Consider the following 21024-nt stretch of genomic DNA (forward strand, 5'->3'; position numbering starts at 1 on the left):
CAATGTCCTGGACTCGGCCCTCCCACCTCAGAGGCTCAGGTCCCACATCTGTTCAGAGCACCAAGACCCTGCCACCCATGTGGTTCAGAAGTAAAGGAAGAAAGAAAGAAAAAAGTGAACAGACTGAACCCTAGGACAAAAGGTAAAAGCAAACCTAAACAGACAAAATCACACAAAGAAGCATATGTATACACACTAAAACAAAATGGGAAAAAGAAAAAAACAAAAAGAAGAGAGTAACCAAACCAATAAACAACTCTACCAATGATAATAAGCACTAAAAACTAAACTAAGATAAACATAAAACCAGAAAGAAATTAGACACAAAAAGCAAACCCTAAATCTACAGTTGCTCCCAAATTCCACTGCCTCAAATTTGTTAACATTCATTGTCAATTGAGGTATTCTTCAGACGCAGAGTGTATCAAGTTGATTGTTGGGATCTTTTCTGCTGCTCCTGAGGCTGCATGGACAAATTTCCCTTTCTCTTCTTTGTTTGCACAGCTCACAAAGAGGTTCAGCTTTGGTTTTGGCCCTACCTCTGTGTGCTGTCCTCTCTCAGGAGTCTGTTCTTCACCCAGAGAGGAGCAGGTTAAAGCAGCAGCTGATTAGGGCTCTCTTCCTCACTCAGGCTGGGGAACAGGGGTACGGTAGTCATAATTAGAATGTGGGGTGAGCCTGCAGCGACAGCAGCTGGTGTGTCATTGCAACAGCCTGAGGCACACCGTGTGTTCTCCTGGGGAAATTGTCCCTGTATCATGGGACCCTGGCAGTGTGTGCTGCAGAGGCTCCCAGTGTGTGTGGGGGGTGTTGGGGTAGTTACCTCCACTTTCACATAGTATTCTGCTGTTATAGCAGCAGGAGCATTAGCAGTTCATGCCCATATCTGTAGTCCGAGCTGATAGCCACAGCTCACACCTGTACCTAGAGCTCACTTAGGTGGTGCTTTGCTTCTGTGAGCACATGGGGAAGGAATCCCTTCTCCTCGTGCACCCTGGAATAAAGGTCTCATCTCTTTGGCAGCTCCAGACTTTTTCCTGTACTCCCTCCCAGCTAGCTGTGGTGCACTAACCCCCTTCAAACTGTCTTCATACCGCCAACCCCAGTCCTTTCCCTGGGGTCTGACCTCTAAAGCCCTAACTTCAGCTCCCAGCCCCCACCCACCCCAGCGGGTGAGCAGACAAGCCTCTCAGGTTGGTGAGTGCTTATTGGCACATATCCTTTGTGTAGGAATCTCTCTGCTTTGCTGTCTGCACCCCTGTTGCTGTGCTCCCCTTCATGGCTCCAAAGATTCCCCTCATGCATCCCCCATCCCACCAGTGAAGGGGCTATCTAGTGTCTGGAAACATTTGCTCCTTCACAACTCCCTCCCAGAGGTGCAGGTCCCATCCCTATTCTTTATTTTTTTCTTTTTATCTACCTATTTACTTGGAGATTTTCTTGCCTTTTGGGATGTCTGAGGTCTTCCACCAGCGTTCAATAGGTGTTATGTAAGAGTTGTTCCACAAGAATGTGTTTTTCATGTATTTATGGGGAGGAAGCTGATCTCCACATCTTGCACCTCTGCCATCTTGAAGGTCTTCTTTTGCTTTTGTTAAAATATTCTTCCCTTAAAAAAAATTGCATGCTTACTCTTGCTGTCTGTCAACTCTTCACTTAAAAGTTTCTTTCCTATCAAATATTGCAGAATTTCACTACCCAGAGGTAACCAAAGTCAAGTTGAAGACACATCCTTCAGACTGTCAGGTTTGGCCCAAGATTTCTGACAACACTTGCAAGTTCAGAGTCCCCACAGATGCCCTCAGATTTGATAATTCACTAGAATTATTCACAGAACTGAGAAAAATGCTATAATTACAATGAACAGTTTTAATATAGCAAAAAGATATAGTTCAGAATGAAAGGAATAGATACATAGAGCAAAATCTATGACTGACAAGGTTCCAAACAGAAACTTTTGATGTCCTCAGAGATACATTACCTTCATGGTATCAATTGTGGCAATGTGCGACAAGCCTCTTAGATAGCCACATCCACCAGAGGGCAGACAGCAGAGGCAAGAAGAATTATAATTCTGAAGACTGTGGAAGGGAAACCACATTCACAGAGGGATAGACAAAATAAAAAAGGCAGAGTACTTTGTACTAGATGAAGGAATAAGATAAAACCCCAGAAAAACAACTAAACGAAGTGGAAATAGGCAACATTCCAGAAAAAGAATTCAGAAAAATGATAGTGAAGATGATCCAGGACCCTGGAAAAAGAATGGAGGCAAAGATTGAGAAGATACAAGAAATGATTAACAAAGGCCTAGAAGAATTAAAGAACAAACAAAAAGAGATGAACAATACAATAACTGAAACGAAAAACACACTAGAAGGAATCAATAGCAGAATAACTGAGGCAGAAGAACAGATAAGTGACCTGGAAGACAAAATGGTGGAATTCACTGCTGTGGAACAGAATAAAGAAAAAAGAATGAAAATACATGAAGACAGCCTAAGAAACCTCAGGACAACATTAAACACAACAACATTAGCACTATAAGGGTCCCAGAAGAAGAGAGAGAGAAAGGACCCGAGAAAATTTTTGAAGAAATTAGAGTTGAAAACTTCCCTAACATGGGAAAGGAAATAGCCACCCAAGCCAGGGAAAGGCAGAGTCCCAGGCAGGAGAAACACACCAAGACACATAGTAATCAAATTGACAAAAGTTAAAGACAAAGAAAAATTATTGAGAACAACAAGGGAAAAATGACAAATAACATACAAGGGAACTCCCAGAAGGTAAACAGCTGATTTCTCAGCAGAAACTGTACAAACCAGAAAAGAGTGGAATGATATATTTAAAGTAATGATAGGGAAGAAACTACAACCAAGATTACTCTACCCAGCAAGAATCTCATTTAGATTTGACAGAGAAATCAAAAGCTTTACAGACAAGCAAAAGATAAGAGAATTCAGCACCACCAAACCAGCTTTACAACAAATGCTAAAGGAACTTCTCTAAGTGGGAAACACAAGAGAAGAAAAGGTCCTACAAAAAACAAACCCATAACAATTAAGAAAATGGTAATAGGAACATACATATCAATAATTACCTTAAACGTGAGTGGATTAAATGCTCCAACCAAAAGACACAGGCTCAGTGAATGGATACAAAAACAAGACCCATATATATGCTATCTACAGGAGACCCACTTCAGACCTAGGGAAACATACAGACTGAAAGTGAGGGGTTGGAAAAAGGTATTCCATGCAAATGGACATCAAAAGAAAGCTGGGGTAGCAATACTCATATCAGATGAAATTGACTTTAAAATGAATAATGTTACAAGAGACAAGGAAGGACATTACGCAGTGATCAAGGGATCAATCCAAGAAGAAGATATACCAATTATAAATATATATACACCCAACATAGGAGCACCTCAATACATAAAGCAACTGCTAACAACTACAAAATAGGAATTTGACAGTAACACAAACAGATTTGCTTTGGTTAAATGTGACTCGAGCTGCAAGGAAAAACCCACGATCCATAAACTCAGTGAATCACTGGGCCACCGTGCCCTGAAGCTAGGGATCAAGAATCTTACTAAAGTTAGATGTAGTCACACATCCTAAAAACTAGTTGCAGAGCTTCACTGGTGGCACAGTTTTTGAGAGTCCACCTGCCAATGCAGGGGACACGCGTTCATGCCCCTGTCTGGGAAGATCCAACCTGCCACAGAGTGGCTAGGCCCATGAGCCATGGCCACTGAGCCTGCATGTCCGGAGCCTGTGCTCCGCAACGGCAGAGGCCACAACAGTGAGAGGCCTGCATACGGCAAAGAAACAAACAAAAAAACAAACAAAAAAAACTAGTTGCAGAGATTGATAACTGAAACAATACAGAAATGAATACAGTAAGGACACCCAGAATTCCTGAAGCCACCCAAGGACCCCAGACACACTGAGAATAAGCAAGTGGGAAGAGGGGAAGACCTGGATCCTGGGTAACAAATACTTCTAGGTCACTGACCCGACCAAACCGGGAATTGTTCTCCTTTGGTCCTTTTAGTGTCAGGAAAAAAGAAATCTCGATTTTTAAGCTACTCTTTGTTGAGGTTTTTGTTTGCAGAAGCCCAAGCAACCAAATGCTTCAGTTCTTATGGCCTGGCTCCTTACCAGAGGGCCCAGAATGCCTGTTTAAAGGAAATCAAGGAAGATAAGAGGATTAAGTGGAATTTACTGACAGCTCTGGACTAAAGGAGCCTCCAAAATAACAGGACAAGTGAATACATAGTCAAAATAGCTGAAAATGCCCACCCTGAAGAGGTGGTTCACCTGCTCCCACAGAACACACACAGCGTCAGGCCCCGTCTCAGGGTCCAGATGAGGAAACCGAGGCACACAGAAATAAATTCCTTATCTGACATCACAGCAGAGCTTGCCTGCGCTGCCTAAGTGTCAGGCTACGTTACCAGGATACGCCAACGTAAGGACACAGTGTTTGCTTCCCCAGGACTTCCTAGGAATTGCAGCAGGACAGGAGCTGTCACCTCATGGGATGGGAAATGAGAGTCGGGCAGGCTTCCCAGAGGCGGCATGTGATTTGGAGCTGGGAGAGAGACACAGGTGTCTAAAAGAGGAGATCAAAACCACTTTCGTCATTCATAAAGCCGACTGGACACCTGTGTCTTAGACCTGCGGTGCGGCAATCAGCCCCAGGGAAACCCCTAGCTCTGGAGGACACATCTCAAAGTAGAAGAAGGTAGACCCAAAGGCAACTGTTTGGAAACACAAAATATAGTTAGAAGTTTCACCTTCTAAAAATGTCAGTGCTGGGCTTCCCTGGTGGCCCAGTGGTTAAAAATCTACCTGCCCATGCAGGGGACACGGGTTCAAGCCCTGGTCCGGGAAGATCCCACATGATGCAGAGCAACTAAGCCCATGCACCAAAACTACTGAGCCTTTGCTCTACGAGCCACCACTACAGAACCCACGTGCCACAACTACTGAAGCCTGCCAGCCTAGAGCCCATGATCCATAACAAGAGAAGCTGCCACAATGAGAAGCCCACACACTGTAAGAAAGAGTAACCCCCAGTCACCATAACTAGAGAAAGCCCGCACACAGCAACGAAGACCCAATGCAGCCAAAAATAAATAAATAAATAAAATTGTCAGTGCCTACACTTGACCACATTAGAGGGACTGAATAGATGACAGGTAAAGTGAGCTGCCTGTGCCAGAAAGAAAGAACAAATGATGTCTGTGGTCCAGAGAAATTTTAAAAAACTAAAGAAACAAATGGAGCACACCTTTAACAATTATGATATTTGCTTAAATCCCATAAAAATAAAGACAAGTTCTTCAAATGAGAAAAAAAAAAAAAGAGAGAGAGAGAGAGAGAGAGAAATAACTGTCCCTGAATTCTTAAAGGGAATCTTAAGTCCTGTATTAGGATTGAGTTGGCAATATTGGAATTTGTAATTCAAAGAAAACTTGAGGCATGAAGTTGAGTGCATTCTACTTCTTCATACCAGGCATCCTGAGTAAATTAATGTCTTTTTAAAGAATTTCTTCATAAAATGAATGATCAAATCTGTGCTCAAATACCAATGACAAGCAGATAATTTCCTGTAATACAGTTTGAAAGGTACTCTGCTTTTTTAGTTAAATAAGCCATGTCTTAATTTTATTCTATCCTACATCAGAGGAAAAGTGAAATGAATGACCATTAGACCACTTTTGTATACCACAAATTGGGAAAAGAACCTGGTAACAAAAAGAGAAGAGATTTCTTTATCTCATGGAAAGTGTTAAGTATTATCACTTTGAGGTCTTTATTTTATAACCAGAATAGAAAATATTTTTGAAAAATAATAAAGTCAAGATGTTTAAATTTATCTTATGATTTTGGAATTAAAATTATATAGTGTTTCAGAATTCTGTATGTGGGAATTATACTACTGTATTTCACAAAGTGTTTAATTGATACAAATAGGAAGAGAATTATGTCTCTGCTTAAGTTTTAGAGTCTTTGGAGGTTTCTTCAATTATAGAGTAAAATGCTTCATCACTTCAAGAGCTATTTCAATCACTTTTTGAAAACTATATCTGCATCCATAGGCAAAGGAATTTTATTATCTCTGAATTACAATTTGGAATGTCATGAGTTATTTCATAGAACAAAGTTTGTTAAATGAACACTGGCAGTGCCATGAGTGTTTCACTCTTGAACTCAAGTACAAGTCAACTCTGTTTAAGTCACCATTTGCAGAAGCCAGAAATAAATGTGCAGTTAAAATAGTGCCATAAGTTAATTAGAATGGAATTAGAAGGAAAGTGGGCAATTTAGGAACATAAGAATTACTGTACCGAATCAGACCAATGGTTCTCCTGGTTTAATATCCAGCCTCCAGCAGCTGTACTTGTTCTTTTCTAAAGCTTTAAAAGAAAAGAAAAAGACTACATAATTCACCTAGACAAGTGTGCCATCTGTGATCTGGATAAATTTCCTTCCTGACCTCTTTCAAATAATACCCTAAAGCAAGAGGTTTCAATCCTGTTATGATATTGGCTTAGCTTGAATAGCTCTGGTTATTAAAAATTCTTATTAAATCATCCAACTCCTACATAAAATCAACTAGTTCATCAAGAAGCTGTTTATCTCTACAGCCCCTGAATCATGGTTGAATATTCGTGCATCTGTGATAAATTAGGAATTTATGGTACTTATTCAACACAAGTTCTTGTTGGCAAAATCTGCCTCTAGTTAACCAAGCTGGATGAATGCCTGCTTTGCTTTCCAAATTCTAGGGGTTCACAGGCTTTTGGACAAAAAAAAAAAAATGTGTATCTGCTATCACTACTCCCAACTTCTTATCCATTAATAATATACAGAAGGTATTTGAATGATGAAGAATTCTGTGTGCTAAACTTTTACAAAAGTTCAACTGGAGATTTTCTTATATGACTCTGCTTAAGTTAGACGAATCTAAGAGAAAGGAATGAATTACTTATCCCTATCACTTTAGTCTTACTTTTATGATACAAGTATCTGTGACTAATTTCTATGTTTCTTGATTATTCTAGATACCACATCTGGGTCAATATTTCTAAAATGTTATGTACACAATAAACCATCTAGCAAAGAATCCCTCAAGAATTGTAAATGCCTACAAGCTAAAGTCTAAACCATTTTCCTAGGCTGTCAGATCTTACTGCTATAACACATATCCTAAAGCTATAATTCTAAAAGGATCTCGTCTATCTTAGAATCCAAGAAAACTATTTTTTCATTGTTATTTGAACTAAGAGAACACTTATTATTTATACTATGTTAATTCTGTTCCCTTTCTCTAGCACTCCAAACTTCTCTTTCTGGTTCAGTTCCTTATTTTTTTCTCCTTACTTCAGCTAAAATTGCATTTCTTTAGGTAATTCCCTCTTCTGACAATTTTTTGTCCCTTTGTTTATGCTTGATTTAGTCTACCATATATTGTTGGTTCTTTGTTTTCATGGATGTCCTTGATTGTAAATTCCCTGAGAGAAACTATGTTTTCCATATTTATTTGGTTTTCTAGAGCCCAGGCAGGGTCTGACTCATAATAATAGCATACAAATATATTAAAGAAAAATCTTTAGAATCACCAGTGACTATCTAGACAGAGTCACTTCCAGAATGTTTACTCTTTGAGTTTCTGTTTGTGTGACCTAGGCAATAATATATTATTGAGTCCTACAAGGTACAAAAGAACCCAAAATCATAAATTTCTGAAAAATAGAGCCAAGTGTTACTGATTTAAAAATCACAAAGATATGGGAAACACCAGCACAAAAAGAGAATCTGAAGGTTCTAGACTCCTGATGTTAGAAAATGAAGGAATTCCAAGCACAAGTAATAGCTAGGCAAAGACAGGAGGTAAAATAGAGGAGGGAATCACTAAGGAACTGTCCCTAACTCATGTTGGTTGGCGCAAGAAGAGAATACCTGAAAGTAAGTTTGGAAATGTGAGTGGCAGCATGTTCACTAACCTTTATTGAACTAACTCACTGGGGAATTATTGAAAGATTTTTAATCAGTGAACAGATCTATAAGAATGTAAGATCAACTTAATAATGAGACTGAGGGCAGTTCCCTAGGGTAACGAGGTTATTACATACTAAGGAAATGTGTAATCAGTCCCAAATTTAAACACATGTTTAAGTGTGAAGAAAATATAAGCACTCTAGAATAGAATATATTTTTCTCCCTATATGTTAAGCAGAAATGTGTGTAATAAGTTCTTCTTTAAATTTTAATTCCTACAATTTTAACTAACATAGTGCTTCAAGGTGCTGAAAACATTCAACCCAGTTAATTTATGCTTGACATCATCAAACAAATCCACAATTTTTCTGACTTTTTAAAAGCTCTTATTGGTTTTTGAGAACTATATATATATATATATATAATTGATTTCAGTAGAACTATAATACCTATCTTTAATTTTTTTAGAAATCCAAATGGGACCCAAAACAATAGTACAAGATGGCCTGTCTTCAAAAGCAATGAACAAAAGTATTTAACCTTGAATACAGAGTCACCGAGAGTATACACTAAACTACGTGCTCAACAATGCCGATTCTGGACACTATTTTTTCCCAAAGTCTTGGAAATGACAGGTGTGTGTGATTTTTTGTTTTGTTTTAGTATTTGGTTAAATAATTCGCTATGGATTATGTAAAAGGGGGAAAAGGTAGACTATTCATGACACAGTGATAATGTTCATCTGTGACTTTACAATTAATTGATTCCAATGTGTACATTATTTTAACAACCTTCTTCCATCGAGTTTAGATATGTTTTGAGGGCTTACTATGTAAGCAGCACCTTAGCTGTTAAATAAAGAAAGCAAAACTAGGAATGTTTCCCTAGAGGAACATGAAACCTAGCAGTGGAACTAAAATTGGGCACTCTCACTATTCAGCCAATGGTTGTGGAATTAACTAATGGATAAATGAAAAAAATAAATGTATAAAATAAACAATGTATAATTGTTTATTTTATATATTTATACTCAAAAAGAGGCAAAACAAATTTAGTGATACAGATGTAGAGAACAAACGTATGGGGGGAAAGTGGCAGGGGTGGTGGTAGTGGTGGGATGAATTGGGAGGCTGGGATTGACATATATACACTAATATGTATAGAATAGATAACTCATAAGAAAAAAATAGTGATAAATAGTAGAACCCTTGATTTCTAAGGGGGAAAAATCTCTAAAATTTACGTATTTAAAAACACAATCCAAATATTTCTAAATATTCTAAGCTTGGAGATATTTAAGACCACCTACATACATTATATAATACAATAAAAAAGTAGTAATTTGGTTAACTACTCTTCAGGAAGTGATTACTTAGATTTGTATAAGGAAATACTAGGAAAATTGTTCAGATTATCCTACTATTTCAGAATTCATTGGAAAGAAGATATTTGGCTAAACTTGAATGACCAACATGAATGATCACATTTTCTGTGAGAAAAATGACATACATATACAATTCAATGCCTTTTTTTTTTTATGTCAGCTATTTATAACTGATGTGGCTCCTCAGGTCTATTTTCAATAAAAGTAACTGACTTTCAATCACCAGACACATTGCTAACTACTTCCTTTATACTTTACCATTCTGTTCATCAGAACATTCCACAATTTTCAGGCTACATACTAGATATCACAATACAGTAGATGTTTTTAGTTTCTTCTTTAGAGCAGTTAGGGGTTAGTTTCAGGCAAATATGGACATCTCAGAGTTGTATTGGATTGTTTAATATGCCTTTTGATTCTCAGATTTTACTCACCAAAATTATAATTATGGACTCATCTGTTTGGGAAACATTACTGATAGACCAGTTCTCTGTGTATCATTAAATGCTCTGTGGCACAATATATATCAGAGATGGGATTCTGCATCCCTTGGCAGAACTACAGTGCTGCCCTTGTGTCCTCTGGGTGTGAATAGCAATGAGGTAATGCATCTAATCTGCCTAGAGACCAGAAGAGGTACCATTTAACAAATCACAGACTACATATTCTCAATCGTTACTTAAAATATTTTTAAATGAAAGGGTCATAATTTGAAGGGAAATAAGGTGGGGTAAGGGCAAATTTTAAATGACTAATTTATTATAAACCAAACTGAGTCATTCTTCTTCAAGCAAATATGGTCTACTGTGATGTATTTGTTGGTAAAATAAAATTTCAATATCAGCAATTTTTGAAAATGTACTTCAAAATCTCTATCTCTAAATACTCAACTACTATAAAGCAGGTTGAATAAACAAACTCCTAAATTTTTGGCTAGATTCTGCTCCATCCTACACAAGGCTGAACAACTTTCTAGTGTAAGCAACACTGAGCTGTATGGAAATACCATACCTTGCTCCGGGATACTTCCAGTGTGTCTTGAAAACATAATTTCATATTTTAGCACTATATTTTCAGATAATTCCCCCAAAGGAGTTATATGAAATATATTTAATAAAATTTAAAGTAAATGCATGATATAATTGTTATAACATCAACAATGTATTCATTAATAATAAAAATGTTTACATTTAAACAGAACCAGTTTGAAATGCCATGTTTTTAGGTTTTATAAACAAATGATATAAAGGGACTAAAAGATTAAGAAAATATGTTCTGGGCTTCCCTGGTGGTGCAGTGGTTGAGAGTCTGCCTGCCGATGCAGGGGACACAGGTTCGTGCCCCAGTCCGGGAAGATCCCACATGCCGCGGAGCAGCTGGGCCCATGAGCCATGGCTGCTGAGCCTGTGCATCCGGAGCCTGTGCTTCGCACCAGGAGAGGCCACAACAATGAGAGGCCCGTGTATGGCAAAAAAAAAAAAAAAAAAAAAAAAAAGTTCTTACCATACCTTATATTTTTCAAGTCACAAAACTTCAAACATTTTAATTTTCAATGTTCTGAAAATTGGAGTTATTCAGATGAACTTGGCTGAAGTTTTTATGGAAATATCACTTTTTTTAAAAAAAAGATAACTTTACAAGTAAAGGAAAATTTCAAAAAATAACTAGAGACTGGATTTCTTAAAAGAAATGTTTACCTCACTCACGATGGAAGCCCAATAGACCTTATAAGTACCATTTGAGCAGTTGTTTATTTACATCTGAGCAATAAACATTCTCAAATAAAATGATCCTTAAGACTTGTTTAAACACACAAATTCTAGCACTTAACTTTCAGACTATATTTCAGCACACACCTAGGCTATTATTGCATATATCTGCAAGAAATAAAATACAATATTTGTTTCAACTGTTATCAAATTCAGATTTTTCACTAAGAATATAACTCCACAATATCTCATAATCATTTGAAAAAAGAAAAGGAAGTAGAGAAATGAGGCATTCAATGTCAATAAAATGTCAATATTTTTCATTAAAATTGAGAAAGTAAATTTATTTAAAGGAAAAAATATTTAACCTTCACATCTTCCCAGTAAAAAAAAAGTATCAGATCCAGTGGTTCCTCCTTTGACCTTTGAATACATCATGAATCAAAGTGTTGAATAAATCACGAACCAAAGTGTTCTTTAGTTGTTGCTTGCTACAACAAAAGAAGACCACATATAAATTTAAGAGCTGATTGGATTGGTCACTTTGGACCCTCATATACTGCTATTTGCTAATCATTTAGCAAGAATGGCAAACAAAAATGAGATAGTGCAAAGGTGGTTTGAAGAAAAAAAATCAAGCTAGTTTTGCTGATTTCATATTTGAATTTTCCATTCTTTGTTAAAAGCAAAACAAAATGAACAAATAAACAAAAGCTTTGGGTAACTTGATAATCAAATTAAATGATCTATTTGTTTCACTGTAAAAGTACATGAAGTCTTCAGAAAGCCCAGCCTGAGTTTATCATAGTTCACTCTACTGTCTCACCATACACCCCAAGTTATAAAAGGACAACTAGTAAGTTTGTGATCTACTCCATAAATAATTATGAATTCCTTTGCAATTTTAATAATTGGTTGACAAACAGGAAAATAAACAAGTAAAGAGGACAGAAGATATTTTTAATGAACTCTTAAAGTACAGGATATATGTTATTTTTTTATCAAAATGTTCGGCACCACAATGTAATGTCTTCTAACTTCATCTCCAATAACTATTTGGGGTTGACTCACCTCTCTTATGTTCTGTTCTAACTCCTCAGACTTGGCTAAATATACTCAGCTCTGGTGAAATATTGCTCACCCTTTTTTAATTGACAAGACAAAAAAACAGTTTCATTATTATCCCTCTTTTTGTAGGGAAGAGAGACTAATTTTCCACCAAATGAGACACAATGTGGACAAAACAAAGGTCACAGAAGTCCTGAAAAAGTTGTGTTAATATGTTTATGAACTGCTGGTATTGATCTAGTTGTGCACTGAATCAATAAAGAGCAAAGTTTGGAATACATTTTTATAACAAAGGCAGTAATTTCATTTCCAGATCTCCCCATAGATGCATATAGCTTGATTTCACAATGTAAACACCATCTCATTTATCCTTCATGGCAACACTGCAAAATAGGGATTACCAACTCCATTTACATTTGGAAAACTAATTTGAAAAGTTAAGAATTTTTTTTTATGTCACTAATATCATAATTGATCAAGCTGGAATTTCAACCCATGTCACTCCAAAGCCTATACTGTTATTCTTTTCTTTATTTCACACTGCAGCACCCTGTTAACAGCAAAACAAATAGATCTACATCTAACCAATGATGACAAATCTATAGCCACTTAAGTAGTGTTCCAGTTTTGGAGAAAGAAAAGAAGGAGGGGGAGGAGAAAAACTTCTAATTTTGATTTTGACTTATGACAAAAGACTCAGGTTTTTTATTGTCTTTTTTTATGGTTTATTCAGTTCCTTTGGATACTGTTAGAAAATAATTAAATGTTTTGAACTTTATTGTCTCAATCAACGTCCAGTACTTCTAAAGTAAAAATGTACTCAGGTTTACAGAGCATTTGTGCACTAAAAAGTAAACTATTTTAATAACTAAATTGTATAGATATTTGATTATGACACATAAGGAAATAAATTTATATTTATATGAATCAATGGATTTGGTATCATTCCATGAAGAGGAAATGAAAATCAGATATAAGATCTTTTCTCTAAATATTCAAATTCATGGTCTAAATGCTAAATTACCAGTCATTTATTTGTTATATTAAAAATTTTGTTTTTTTCAGAATTGAGTCCTTATTTTGTGTAACTAACATTTAAAAAAGCATTTAATTATCATAAAAAAAGAACATAAAAGTGGATCATTTGGTATGATATTTATCATCTTTCTTCCACATTTAATAGTTTTGACTCTTTAGAAAAATTCTTTTATTCACAAAAAATTATAGCCATTGACTTTTAAAAGGCATTTTACATAAAACTAGGACATTTTTGTATAAATTCTTAAATATTTATCTAATGTCCAAGCATTGTGAACATTTGAGACCTAAATATATCTTAAATTACAGGGGATCTCTTAATGGCTGTACAAATGTTTTAAATATTTTGATTTTTGTATAAATTAAAAACAAATCACTGAATGTGCTCCATTGTGATAACATGAGTTAAGGCAGTTTTTCATATACTTTATAATGTAGTATGCGATCACATGAATTTTCTTCTCCAAATTAACATCCTACAAAGTTATCATTTTAGAAAATTCCTAACTGAAAAGTATACATTAAAAAATTGTCAGTTCTTATTTTCACAATAGTTGAAATCACTTAAAATTTTGTCTTTAATTCAATGACTATAGCTCAGCATCCTAAAAGTTTAAAAAGTGAAAGAACTACAAATGTATAAAATACCTATAGATTTAAATAAACTATCTTCTAGCTTTATTATATCAATTTATATTAGGAACATAAATATATGGTTTTAAGAGTTTGTAATTTAAGAGTTTCTATTGTTCACAAACTTTATTCTTTAATATAATACACTTTCAAATAAATCAAGATTTCAAGGTTTTTCTAGTACATAAACCCTTTTCAATTCATTGCCTTATATTATTTCTGGTATAAAAACTCCTTTCCCCTGACACATACATATACTTTGCAAATTGCTGAAGATTTTCTTAATCATCCTTCTAATTTGCAAAGCAATTAATAAACTTCTATCATATAGTACAATAGTTTCAGTAAGTTGCTTTCAATGACCAGACATTGTTTGGAATAAAAATATATTGATAAAAAAAAAATAAATATATATATATATATATATATTGATATATGATGAGTGTAGAATCTATACAGAATGCCAATTACAAAGTTCTCCTTATGCATTAATAAATATTCATATATAGACATTTTTTATCAGAAATAATACTCCACTATATAATTATATATGTAAATGAGATGCATTAAATTAGATTTTTGCGATGCCTAGGAGAGTCAAGAGAAGAATAATATTTATACATCTTCTCAGAAACTAAAGCAAATATATGTAATGTAACATAATTTGACATAGTACATGAACTGATTTTTTTGCATTTATGTTATATATATTTTTTACATATATATTGAAATCTTTTCAGGTAGTGAGAGAAGTTGATAATAAATAATGAATAAAACATCACTGTAAGCTTCCCTGGTAGTGCAGTGGTTGAGAGTCTGCCTGCCGATGCAGGGGACACAGGTTTGTGCCCCGGTCCGGGAAGATCCCATATGCCGCAGAGCAGCTGGACCCGTGAGCCACGGCCGCTGAGCCTGCGCATCTGGAGCCTGTGCTCCACAACGGGAGAGGCTCACGTATCACAAAAACAAACAAACAAACAAACAAACAAAAAAACTTCGCTGTACAGTGTACTTGGAGAAAACGGCATCTGAAATCAAAATTATTTTTCAATGAACGTAAACAAAGATTAAAATTTAGATTAATACAGCTCATTCCATGTTTTACAGGAAATATTGATGAAGCAGAACGAGAATGGAAAGCAGGATTCCATCGGTGGAACAATTACATGATGGACTGGAAAAATCAATTTAATGACTACACTAGCAGGAAAGAAAGCTGTGCAGGTCTCTAATTAATAGATTTACCCTTTATAGAACATTCTTCTTCCTGTAGATCAAGGCAAAAGTATCTGCGTCTCTCTTACACACCTGGTAAGAAAGCTATTATATAGCTGAAACAAAAATGCCAGAAGAATAGTATTGATTTCTCACATCTTTCACTTAGTATTGTACCTAGCATTTCAAAACCCAAATGGCTAGAACAAGTTTAATTAAATTTAACATTAATTATAAAGTTTCACAATTAATTATATGCATATTAAAACAATTTGCAGCTTCAAACTCTCTCTTTCCTGAATAACTTTAAGATTTTTTTTCCCTAAGAAGCATCTGTGTTCTTTTTCCAGTCTCAACTTTATTTTTATTACTACTCATAAAAGGTATCTTTTAAAAATGGATAAGGTCTTGAAACATTAGATACTATAATTTACAATATTACTTCCTTTAATTAATTTATGCATTTAATGTTAATATGATATATTAAAGCAAACAGAAAATAATTGGCTGCTTTGATTTTTTTATATAAAGGCAAGATAATTTATTTATTTTAAAAAATCTTAAAATAACAGACTTAGTCCCTTGGAAACACCTTATGATAGAAACAAAATGTTACTACCAAGAGACAAAATGTAAAAGAATATAATTATTTATATTTTGTATTTTTAAAAATATGTAAGCTTGGAGTCCTCAAATTATATTCCTCATTCTTTCAACTCTTTTTTTCCTCACCTCCCCACTCTCCAACTCTCCTCAAACATACCCACATGTAAATTACTCTTCTGGTAACTCAAAAATTTAAAAATGTGGATAAGCAGAAGTCTAAATGAACAATTTCAGAAGTCATGTACCATCTGGAATAAGGGAACCCTTGGCCAGACCCAGAAATGTCAGGATTTTAGTAGAGAAATTTTTCAATTCCAAAAAAGAAATGATTACACTTTCTGCAAACTATATTGTTTTAATAATTTAAAAAATTACAAAGTTGCATTTGCTAACTTGAATGGCAAGAGAACACATCCCATGAATAAATTCATTGTCTTTCACTAAAGGGGAGAAGTCAGGGGATTTTAAATCCCAGGAAAGGGCAATACTGTTGATTATGCTAATTAAGCATTGAAAACTAGCACTCAGGATAGGATAAAGTGAGTCTATTGGTCTGTAGATTGTTGGTTAATGCAGTCTCATTATTCATTGGTCATAAGTATGTCTATAGTTAGATCCAATATAGGTCTGCCATCCTCATCATATTGTCACTCAAAGATCATGGCATTTTATAAAATTCAGCTGATTAAAAAGAGCTGTTATACAAGCCAAGTTAGTTCATTTCAGTGCTGCTGTAAATGGACATTTCGCTTTATATTTATTCCCTCATCCTGAGATGAAGAAAAAAATCACACAAAGGATAGACAAATTATCTGGCTTTCCATTCTACACCACCATCTTCATTTCAGGTACCATTCTTGTAGGATCTATTATGTTTTCTGAATCACTTGAGCCTCCTTTTTATGTAGAACCCTCTTACATATGAAATAACTGGATGATGCCTGTTCAACAGCATTAAAGACCCTTTAAAAGTTATCTTAATGAGAGCAATAATGAGGAAAACATAACTAATGTTTGTAGAATACCTGTAACTTCCTTCATATGACAAATCCAGTCATATGAAAAGATCCCATGGACCACTTTGTCCTACCTTGGACAACCAATTGCTTCATTCTTGAATTTTAACTAGAACACCTCTTGACTTACTCTGAAGCTTTTATCCATGAGTTTATTTTGCTTTACTCTGTCTTATCCCTGGTCTGAAATCTCATCATTAGAGTTATCAATTGATGAGATGATAATAAAACAGTAGGAGTGACAAGTGATTTTAGAAGTGAATATTAACACAAATAACCATGCACACACAACACAAAAACTCATTTATCTCACCAAAAATAAAAGGTTGTTTTCTTCTCCAGACATTGCCCATTTTCTTGGCCTGATTTAATCCTTTATGGTTACTCTGAAAAGTGAAAAAAAAAAACAAATTTCCAAGGCAATTAATTGTCAGTGCCTTTATATTGTGAGATTCATCTCTAGATTCTCAGCTGGGAACTACTTGCAAAATGCCATCACACTGTGTAGGTGCTTGCTGATTGAGTGAATGGATGGGAGGATGAGATACAGCCAAGTTCAGTTCCTCTGTGTAGCAGGAAAATTGCACTGTGAATCCTCAGAGAGCCAGGAAGAAGCATTAAATAAGTAGAAGAAAAAGGTTTGGGGCAAGGGTGGAGGAGGAGGAGAACCATCAAATGGGTCACCCTAAATACTTGAGAATTTCAGGGCAGAAGAGGTGATGAGAAAGGGAATTGCAGATCTGTATAGTAGATAATTTCACATTGGTGTTTGGGTATTTAACTCAGTGATTCTTAACTTTCAACCTTGACTACACATTAGAATCTCTGGGAGTAGAACCTAGACATCAGTATTTTTAAGTTTCCCAGGTGATTCTAATTTTAGCAAGTGGGGGAATATTCATACCATTTTTTACTCACAAGCAGATATCTATAAAACTTGCAGTTTGGCATGAGAAAGAAATGTACTTGATATTGATATCTGAGGACCTAATTGTTTTTCTCTGAACAGGGAACTGTAACAGATATTACTGAACATGTAAAATAAATTTGGCATGCGCACTTTTTTTCTATGACCTCCACACCAGAAAGTTATCTTTTCAGGATGTCATTTTTACCATAAATATATGCTTTAAGAGGTATGTTTGAAAAATTAGAAAGAGTACATAAAATACATACAATATTTTACAGTGTTTTATGTAGCTGCAGTTATTACAGAAGTTCATCATTTGGTTTGAGAGAAACCAGAATTTTTTCACTTGACAATAGTTAATAATAGTAATTCAGATTCAAGATAAGGAATCAGAACTTTAATTCCCGTTTTCCATTTCACTTTTCATGTAAAGAGTATTGACTGTCTTGTGCACTCTCAAAAATATGGATAAATAATCATTCTTGCCAGGCTCAAAAAAAGATGTTGTTAGGGATTAATTACTTAATGATTATTAAACTAGGTAGGTGAGTACTAAGAGGTTTTTTTTTCTCCTCAGAAGAATTTGCAGAAGTCTTTTGCTTGAGGTAATTACTGTATTACCTTGTTTTTCTGAAGTGAGGCCTTCCATTCTGTTTCAATTGTTTTTGAGTTCCTTCAATGGTTCAGGGAGAAAAGGGGGGGAAACTTATCAAAGAAGTATCTGGATAATAAACTATAAAAGTGTATGTAACAGTGTTTAGCATTCTATAATCATTGAAGTGAATATATGAAGAGAATGATCTATCATCTATCTATCTATCTGTCATCATCATCTGTCTGTCTATCTATCATCTATCTAGGTTAGCCACTCTCAATTTTAACCAAAGGGAGGGTTACTAGTATACCTAATACAACCTGGAATATAAATTCAAAGCCATTGCCTTGACCAAGATAGCCTTACTGTTCCCCTCAGCTTGACTAACTTTTAGACAGATTTCTTCCCAGCTGTGGGCCTCTGACCTCCAGTTCTTAGAGAATTTGCTTCAGAAATATTGCAATTGTAAATTCTTTCTCTGTCCCTTTGAAATGTATATAAATCTCCCAGCCTCTTGACCTCTTGCCAGTTTTACTACCCAGGAAATGTCTTTCTCAAGGATCTATCACTTTGAAATTAAATATTACTTTGAAATTAAATATTATAAGAGATAGTGTCTCCATCTCTCAGTCTCGATGGGAAGGTAGGAGCCTAACTACTTTGGGAGCCAGTTACCAGCCACAGATGGCTTAATCCCAGGAGAAGACATTTCAAACTGTAGGATAACTCTACAAGCTCGACACAGCTCACTGGTCAAGCTTCCCCCAAAGTCCTCCAGTACTTTTTCACTAGCTCACCTCAACACTTAGAAACATTCACATCTTTTATTTCAGGGGAGTTGAGTTCACTCTCTCTCCCCTATTGCAGTAGTCTTATATAAAGTCCTTCTTGACTGTTGAACTTTGTTCAGTGCAATATTTACTTTCACAGCCTAAACCAAAATTCAACACTTCTTAAAGTGCCTAGGGCACATTCACATTTATATTAATATTCTACTATCAATATCATATCAGGAAAATACAAATGTTTTCTTGCAGCAGATATCCCTTTGGAAGAGTGATTCCCTAGTGAAGAGGGCAGTAAAACTTGAATTTATGAGGTGTTGACTATCTATTTTTTAGTAATTTTTTCTAATATCTTTTACACTTTAAGCAGATGGTAATTTTCATTCTCGTGTTAATCTCAAGTTTTTAGAATTTTTTCATTTTTTAACATTTCTTAATGTTCCATAGTATTTTTTTTTCTTCTCTTCCACATCAAATTTAAATTTCCATGGGCATACTCTTTTCCTGATAGAATGGCTGTAAATGAATGGATTCCCCCATTTTACATGTAGGGTGTTTTTTTCTTTTTTTCTCTTCTTTCCTCTCCTCTTTCCTTTTCTTTTTCATGAATGCAAAAGAAAAAAAAAAGAAAAGAAGAAAATTAGATACAGATTCTTGTACAGTGGTCTAGGAGTCACTGGTGATATAAAAGATTGCATATACATCTATAATGCAAATTTTATTATGCTGTTAGGCCTTTGGGAACAAAAAAAAATAGCATTTTCTCAGAAAAAAAATTATCATGAAGAATAGCTTAAACTTCAGGAACCCTACTTGGAAGGACCCCTTTGAAGGCACTCTAGGTAATTTTATATTATTTTTCTTAAAGACAGTTTCCACAGGAGGAACAAAACTTGGATTAGTTGTTATTTTTCACCACATCAGTGGAAATGAGTCTTTAGTCTATAGTCCCAGGCACAAAATGACATTTTTAGTCTAAGAGGACTCTTCCTCCCCCTACTGCCTTTAAAGATATTCTACTGGTTTTCTTTAGTTGAAATGTGCTATCATTGTATTACAACATTGTAATATGCTAATTTTGAAGTTACTATCTTTGTGCAAGGTAATAAGTGAGCAAAAAACTCAAATGCTAACATCTGCTGTGACATTTCAATTTTAAACCAAATATGTGTATAATATTCTCTTTGGTAAGTGAATTCACATTTTCACATAACCATGAAAGATAAAGTTTTAATAATCTCCTTTGGAGTTGTCTCTTTGAAGTCATGTGCAAAATATTAAGTGAGAATTCTAACAGAACACTAGTCCTTCTTTTAAGATTTTTGAAGTTTTCAAAGACAGAGAGTGAATACCATGTCTTTCCTCTCAGGTCACCTCATGTTACAGCCAGTTAGAGAAACAGCAATTTTCTTATCTTAGAGTAGATTGAAGGCTACAGAGGAATGCCTCAAATTCCAGAGCACCTAAGGTTCTTGATCATTCGTTGGCACTGCTATATGGAATTCTACTTTTTCATGTATATTTTTCAATGCCTGAAAAACATTCTAACTTTTTCTAGGGTGTCTTTCAATCATCTTTTCAACCTCTTTTTGACTCACTATCCCTTGGAAGAACAAAAATTCCAACTATCCTATGCTAATGTCTTAATGAAAAGTATTTGATTTATCACATTACTTTATCCCTCCAAGGCATGTTAGTAAATTGAGTCTGGCTTGGATCCTACCTAAAGAAATTGAGTATTGGAATGTTTGGGGACACTGTCCCACTTAAGTTCAGGCAGAGGGAACAAATGAGAAGGCCCTGGGGAGATCGTCTCACTTACTGTATTTAGGGAACAGGCAAGAAATCTAAACTGCTGAAGGAAATAGAGGAAAGTGGTAGGAAATGGGGTGGGAAGTGAAGAGAAGGGCAGATAGGAAGCCATTGCAGGTCTTTGATCAGATGAGTAACATAATCATGATCATCCTTTATTTTAGCAGGAGTACTCTAGTTCCTTGGAGGCTAGACTATACAAAGGCAAGAATTGGCACAAAGAAAGCTGTTTAAT

The 21024-nt window shown here is 35.2% G+C and overlaps 1 protein-coding gene across 1 annotated transcript in view; it reads left to right on the forward strand.

The window, feature by feature from the left end:
* Positions 1-15560, forward strand: part of BCHE (butyrylcholinesterase) — a gene marked incomplete at its 5' end in the record, with an annotated part of 75222 nt that extends 59662 nt beyond the window's left edge. The window contains 2 exons of the mRNA XM_082625265.1: positions 8487-8653; positions 14958-15560. Coding sequence (XP_082481391.1) covers positions 8487-8653; positions 14958-15082 — 292 coding nt within the window. The 3' untranslated portion in view covers positions 15083-15560. The remainder of the gene's footprint in view (positions 1-8486; positions 8654-14957) is intronic.
* Positions 15561-21024: the final 5464 nt, after the last annotated feature.

This window comes from Mesoplodon mirus (genome assembly GCF_964341445.2).
Source record: "Mesoplodon mirus genome assembly, chromosome: 6".
NCBI classification, from domain to species: Eukaryota; Metazoa; Chordata; class Mammalia; order Artiodactyla; family Ziphiidae; genus Mesoplodon; species Mesoplodon mirus.